General features: G+C 34.6%; 1 protein-coding gene across 1 annotated transcript; it reads right to left on the bottom strand.

The window, feature by feature from the left end:
• Nucleotides 1–275: 275 nt before the first annotated feature.
• LOC143631154 (probably inactive leucine-rich repeat receptor-like protein kinase At3g28040) lies at nucleotides 276–4048 on the bottom strand. Its single transcript, XM_077100001.1, has 2 exons — nucleotides 2586–4048; nucleotides 276–1809 (listed from the first exon to the last, which is right to left on the bottom strand). Exons 1-2 carry the CDS (start codon nucleotides 4046–4048, stop codon nucleotides 336–338), a joined length of 2937 nt encoding a protein of 978 aa, XP_076956116.1. The 3' UTR covers nucleotides 276–335.
• Nucleotides 4049–7560: the final 3512 nt, after the last annotated feature.

Below are 7560 nucleotides of genomic sequence, written 5' to 3'. Positions count from 1 at the left end.
CATCACATTTGAAGTATTGAAACTAAGTAACCAATATTGAAACCGGAAATGATATACATATATTGTGCTTTTGTGTTCATTGCCATTCAGTTGTTTCTTAGTTTGATCTTCAACTTAGTTTTAGTTTATTCTTTTCTATCAATCTAAATCAACGAACTTATTTTTCTAATTATCAAATGGAACGTGTTTTACTAACCATGAGCTTCTTACCTGGCCTATCAAGTTTATTTTGTTTCTATTTTCATTTTCTCATCATGTAAACTGCTAGAAATCATCCATACAAAACTAACAAAACATCAATTACACAGGAACAAACTAAAAACCAAATTACAATCCTAACGTGATTCCATCCTAGGAGGAATTGGAGTTTTGATCACTTGTAATATCTGAACAACTTCCGCCATTGATGGCCTGCTTGAAGGTATCTGAGAAGTACACACCAATGCCAATTTAAGAACAGGCAACACTTCGTCTTCCGGGTATTCGCCCATACTCTCCTCAACACACTCCAACACGTTCCCTTCTTCCAACATAATCTTCACTTGTTCATTGAGTATCAACACATTATCTTCACCATACTCAATCGGTCGCCTCCCGGTCACTATCTCCAAAATCAAGACCCCAAACCCATAAACATCACACTTCTCATTCACCCTTAAGCTCTGGCATGCAAGCTCAGGCGCCACGTAGCCTAGCGCACTTTGAAACCGATTATTCATAACATGCTTGTCTAGCTTTGATAAAATTCGGGTCAGCCCAAAATCAGAAATCTTGGGGTTCAAATTTTCGTCTAGAAGAATATTATTAGGCTTGATGTTGTAGTGCATGATTGGTGGGCGGAACGAATGGTGCAAGTACGCAAGTCCTTTTGCGGTTCCTTGAAGAATCTTGAACCGATTCCGCCATGAAAGAGGTGGAGTGGAAGGTGGCCGTTCATGAAGTTTGGAATGTAAGCTACCATTTGGAACATAATCAGTCAACAAAAGCTGTAACTTTGGAGTCCAGTAGTACCCTTTTAACGACACGAGATTCGGGTGTCTAACTTTCCCCAAAACACTAACCTCTCGATCGAAATCTTCCGGATATGGAATCATATTCGATACCACAAGATTCTTGATCGCTAATGCATTATTATCATCTCCCACAGAAGCTTTATAGACAGTACCAAACACCCCAACGCCAATTTCATTCGCCTTATTTATAAAAGATTCAGGGTTAACAATGCAATAATCATCAGGGTTTGTTTTCGAATCAAACCAGACAATCTTCCCCATAGATACACTTGCATTTGATCTAGAAGAACTTGAACAACTCTCGAGTGCATTATCGACAAAAGCGAGTCGTCGTCTAGAGTTGATATTGAGCAAAAGTGTTATCAAAACTCCTATAAAGATGGCTCCAGCTGCTAAGATCACGATGATGGAGGAAACACTTAGGAGTCGATGGTGTTTGAATCTTTTTGAAGATTCATCTCCTCCATGTCTTCCATTTTGATTACCGTATGCAAACGGATTAAGATAAAGCGGTTTGGGTACGTTCATCTTACATGGTCCTTGCAATAATGGGGAGCAAATACCTAAATTTCCTTCCAAAGAACTTTTTCCTAAGCTTTGAAATACACCACCAGATGGAAGTCTTCCTTGCAGTCTGTTGTAAGATATGTTTACAGACAGAAGGTTTTCGAGTTGGCTGAGCTCCGGTGGTATCTCTCCGGTTAGTTGGTTGTGTTCTAACTTCAAAATCTTGAGCTTTTTAAGCTGTGAGATTGATCTTGGAATGGAGTCATTCAAGCTGTTGTGAGACATACTCCTGCATATTCATGTAGATTATAAACATATTACTTGGAATTGCAATAATACTCTTATAAAATGTTAGAAATGTCATTGCAAATAATTATATGCTATTTAGAAACGCTTTTTCTCCATGTCTGTTAGTTAGAGTTGAAAACAATTTGACCTAAAATGATCACGTTGACCGAGACCAAACTAGACAGTTTTACAATTAACAAACAAACAGTCTTAGATATTTTTCTGCTGGCTTAACTGATTTCTACTCTGGTAAAGCAGAGTTATGCATGACACACTGCTGCACCAGGGCCACAAAACTTTTTTTTTGTTTTTTCATTTAATTATTCCTAATACTTCATAAAAATATGCATTTTAGTTATTTTTATATATTTAATAATTTTGTTTAATTTAAAAGTTATATTATGTAAAATAAAAAAAATTAAGTGTATGTAAATATGTAATAAAGAAATAAATCAAGAAAGATAAAAAACATTGAAAAATAGTAACAAATATAAATATAACTTATATTTTTTAAATTTTATTGTTGTATAAATAAAAGTTAATAATTTTTCTACCAAAAAAGTTAAATAATAATCTGATAAATGGAAAGGCCAACAACCATTATTATCAATTAGTCTCAAAATGGCTAGTTTTGGATCTTTTTCATAGAAGTTAAGGAAATGAAAGTTACTTTTGAAAGAAAATAGTCACAAGTTTTGAGTTTTATATTTCTAGTTTGAAATGATCTTTTTTCCTATAGTTACAAGCATGAATATGTGTACTAGTTTTTATACTTACAGTAAGTAGAGGGAAGTACAGTTTCCAATCTCATCAGGTATTGCTCCTGTGAAGGAATTCCAATCCAGCTGAAGGATTCCAAGCCGACCCGAATCACAAAGATTATCCGGAATCGACCCTAGAAATGTACCATTTCTGAGATCTAACACAGTTAGATTCTGGAAGTACCCTAACTCTGGAAGCATTCTTGTCTGAAAATTGTTCCATGACAAATTCAAGTATCTTAACTTAGACATTAATTTGAACGGGATATCTCCGGTGAGGTGGTTGCCCGAAAGATCTAGCGACTGAAGAGACTCGAAAAGTTTACTCGAGCCCAATGGGATCGAACCTGTGAGTTCGTTCCTAGACAAGTCAATCTTGTCAAACCCGAGTTCGAACAAACCATCTGGAATGCTACCATTGAGGTTATTATCAGAAACACTTATGTAAGTTAATGATGTTAATCCTTCCAATGTTTCGGGTAGGGTTCCGGTCAATCCATTGCCGGAAAGGTCCAAATGTTCCATACTTGTCAAGCTTCCAATCCATTTTGGGAATTCACCGGTTAACATGTTGTTAGCTAGACCCAAATAACTTAAAGAAGAAAGAGTACTTAAAGATTCAGGAACTGTTTCTGTGAACATATTATTGCTAAAATCTAGCTTCTTTAAATGTGGGCACAAATTAAGATCAGAAGGTAAAGCTCCAGTGAAGTGATTATTATTCAAACATAGCTCTTTTAAATCATGTAAACCGATCACACCATTCGATATGGATCCGGATAACAAATTGTGGGAAAGATCCAATGTTCGGATCCGGGACATTAACCAAATACCCGAATCAAAATCTGGATTACCGGAGAAACCATTTCCGGAAAGATTAAGATGGTTTAGGGTTGTGCAGTTTGAAAGTGAGCTAGGAATAGGACCTTCAAGATTATTTGAAGATAAAGAAAGTGATCTGAGTGATAAACAGTTGATGAACAGCTCTTCCGGGACCGGTCCGGATATCAAGTTTTCGGACAAATCAAGAAACTTTATGGTTCCGAAGTTCATTAAGGAACCCGGGATTCGATCAGAAAAACCATTTCGACTTAGATTAAGGTGTTCCAGATTGGCTAGAAGTGATAAATCCGGGTTAATGTTTCCTGTGAAGTTGTTATCAGCTAGTGATAGTACCTTGAGGTTTTGCAACTTCTCGAGCCCTTCACCAACCTTCCCGGAAAGATTTAACCCGTTGAGAGCGATTCCCGTGACCTTACCGGTCACGGGGTTGCAAGTTATGAACTTCCAAGAACATGGGGTGTTATCATCTTGGTTCCATGAGGAAAGATGTGATGAAGGGTCGGTAATGAATGATTTAAAGAGTGTTAGACCTAAAACCTCTTCATTTAGGTTGATGGATTCATTGGCATTGATGGATATTGAAACAAGAAAGATGAACACAAAGATGAAAAGATGAGGACGAAGAAGGTACCTCATTGAAATGGGAAAATAGGGTTTTTAGTGAATATTGAAATGGAAATGTGGGAAAGAATGTTTTGGGGAAGCAGGAACAATCAAGAAATCAAGTATAGTATAAAATAATATGAATTTGTGGACCCACTTCACCACATGCATACCCTTTAATGTCCAAAGGAACCCGTGATCAGAGTTTGGATCTTCTTCTATTGTCATCCTAATTATTGCATCTTTTTCCGTGTTTGTTGTCCCCCTTGTAAATTCTGACAGAATCTTTGCAAAGCCCGGTTCAGACTTACCAAACCGGTCAAAATATTCCAGACCGGTCCAAAACCGGCCCCGGTATGCAAGAGGTGGTCCAGTCTTTGGTTCTACAATTTAGAGAAAATTCGTATTTGATTCGGTTCGGTTTGGTTCAATTGCGACTCATGAGAGCCCTACCATATGTAATTGCTATTAGAATTTTTCATGGGTTCTTAATGTTTAAAATGTATATAATTTAAGGGTTAGGTTATAATAAGAAATATAGTTTTTGTAGGAAGGATAAGAAGTAATCTTGGCCATTGATTTTGAACATGGAAGGTTAAGATTAGTTTATGGAGAAATCAAGTGTGAACATAAGGGGAAGGGTATAAAAGGAATAACACATTTGTTGTCTTTCTCTCTCCACATGCAAGGCACATGCCAAATTCCCCAATCATTTTAAAACGTTCATAATTTTTTTTTACTACGTTTTTTTTGAAAAACAAATTCACCATAATAACGAGTGTCTTTTTATCTTTAATATGAGTACCATATTGTAATATAAAAATAAAAAAAAATTATTGGGTTTTTTACAAATTGTGTTTTACCAAATTGTGTTTTACAAAATTGTATTATATAATAGTATTTTTCATTGTGTTTTTTTCTTTGTGTCATGCAATTATGTTTTTTATTGTGTTTTTATCATTGTGTGTTTTTTCATAGTGTTTTTTTCTATTGTGTTTTTTCCATTATGTTTTTCATAGTATTTTCCATTGTGTTTTTTCGGACTTTTCCGACGAGGTGGTGGCGGTGGGTGACGGGTATGGTGGCGGTGGGCGGTAGAGTGGTGGTGGATGTAGGAGATGAGTGAAGATGTAAGTGGGTTTTATGTAAGTGGGTTTTTGGAATTAAGTTAAGTGGGTTTTGATATAAAAGTGTTAAGACAAAAATACCCTCCTTCTTAGCCTTTTTAGAAAAATCAAACTTTTTATTTGAACCTAACCCTATAATTTAAAATAGAGGTGGCTTATATGTTGAATAAATATTATATGCTCATATGTACTTTAAAAAAATAAATTATGGACAACTATGATTATTTGTCATGTGCTAGATTTTATGGATTCTGGCATTAAATTTTATCAAAGGTATTCGTTTAAAGACAAGACACTTATATATATATATATATATATATATATATATATAGGGTTAGGTTCAAATAAGAAGTTTAATTTTTCTAAAAAGCCTAGGAAGAAGGGTATTTTAGTCTAACACCTTAATATCAAAACCCACTTACTTTAAACTCAAAACCCACTTACATTAATTTCAAAAACCCACTTACATAAAACCCAATTACATCTTCACTCAACTCCTACAACCACCACCACTCCACCGCCCACCGCCACCACAACCGTCACCCACCGCCACCACCTCGCCGGAAAAGTCCGAAAAAACACAATGGAAAACACTATGAAAAACACAATGGAAAAAAACACTATAAAAAAACACAATGATAAAAACACAATAAAAAAATACAATTGTATGACTCAATGGAAAAAAACACAATGAAAAATACTATTGTATAACACAATTTGGTAAAAAACACAATTTGTAAAAAACCCGTTAATTTTTTTTTTTAATTTTTATATTACAATATGGTACTCATATAAAAGATAAAAAGACACTCGTTATTATGGTGAATTTGTTTTTCAATAAAACCGTCGTAAAAAAAAGTTATGGACGTTTAAAAATGATATGGGAATTTGGCATGTGTCTTGCATGTGGAGAGAGAAAGTCAACAAATGTGTTATTCCTTTTATGTCATTTACCTTTTGTTCACACTTGATTCCCCCCTAAACTAATCTCAACCCTTCATGTTCAAAATCAATGGACAAAATTACCTTTTATCCTTCCTACAAAAACTATACTTCCTATTATAACCTAACCCTATATATATATACTAGTAGGTGAACCCACACGTTGCAGCGGGGACACAATAAGGATTCGGTTGGTACAAGTATCATTTTCTATCTTGTCCCTCGTATCATAGTACCATAGCCCATTATTCTTAAAACTTAAAGGGGTTCTCATTTGAAATCTCTCATATACATATATATATATATGTGTGTGTGTGTGTTTATGACTGTTGGCACTTCTTCCTGTCGTTTAAGCCTAATGTCTAATACTAAGACGTTTTATTTTAAATCCACTAGCCCATTATTAAATATCCAAACAATAAAATAAGCAAATATATATGAGATGGACTAACGTTAAATCATTAATTAAGGAATATAACAAACACGAGACACTGATAAACCCTACAAACCGGACAGTTTTGAATTCACGGTGAAACAAGATAGAATAATTTCAGCAAAAGATGATTCTTGGAAAGTCCGTGGTGAAAGAGGGGGCTGTCTATAATCGCCATAGTCCATCAAAATAACCTTTTGGGAAGCGAACTTATTGATGGTAATTATAAACAGACTTTTTCAATGGATCAATGACGGATGCTGTCCGCTAAAGATTACCCATACATTTTAATGGCAATTCACGGGATGTCACCATAGGATCACAGACAAATTCTATCAAGACATATTACCGTGTGAATTAACTGATAGCTCACAGACTAATATACATCACAAGGGATCACAGACAAATACTTCACCACGGGATAACTAGTATAGGTAAACCAACAAATTATGAAAAAATAATTAAAATATGCCATTGGTTTCTATAAATGGGAGTAACATGTAGGGCTGAGCACGGTTCGGTTTTTAGATGAAACCGAAAAATCGGTTTTTCAAATACACAAACCGTTCGGTTTTCAGTTTTTTGGTTTTTCAGTTTTCAGTTTTTTTAGGTTTTGGTTATAATCGTTTTTTTAGGCATTGCAAAAAAATTCCAAAAAAATGAAAATGCATATTATATTCAAAACACAAAAATAGGTATTTGTTATATAGAACCAAACGAATATAAACTTACAAGAGTACTAGAGTTTAAAATTCAACAAAGTTTTTAATAAAAAAACACTAAAAGTTTAGTTCCAATCTTCATTCTTCATCTTATTCATCTTCAAAGTTTACTTCCAATGTTCATCGTCTTCATAATCTTCATCGCCATCAATGGTAGATGCTTTTGGTGTTGTGTTTCCGGTCATAACATCTAAAACGCACACATATAATTGTATTAATATTTAAGTAAAAACATATATCGGTTCGGTTTTGTTTTTTTCGGTTTTCAAAAATGGAAAACCAAACCGAAACCGAAAATTTGATTTTTCAAAAAAACAAAAA

This window comes from Bidens hawaiensis, unplaced genomic scaffold (assembly GCF_021521415.1).
Source record: "Bidens hawaiensis isolate Kalapana, Puna unplaced genomic scaffold, B.hawaiensis_p1.1 tig00005944_1, whole genome shotgun sequence".
In the NCBI taxonomy this organism is placed as follows: domain Eukaryota; kingdom Viridiplantae; phylum Streptophyta; class Magnoliopsida; order Asterales; family Asteraceae; genus Bidens; species Bidens hawaiensis.
The sequence above is the reverse complement of the archived record's forward strand: the minus strand, read 5'-3'. Positions and strand labels throughout refer to the sequence as shown.

Coding starts and splice junctions, on each gene's coding strand:
- LOC143631154 (XM_077100001.1), bottom strand. CDS start 4,048: ATGAGGTACCTTCTTCGTCCTCATCTTTTCATCTTTGTGTTCATCTTT. Junction 1,810..2,585: donor TGTACTTCCCTCTACTTACT/GTAAGTATAAAA, acceptor ATGAATATGCAG/GAGTATGTCTCACAACAGCT.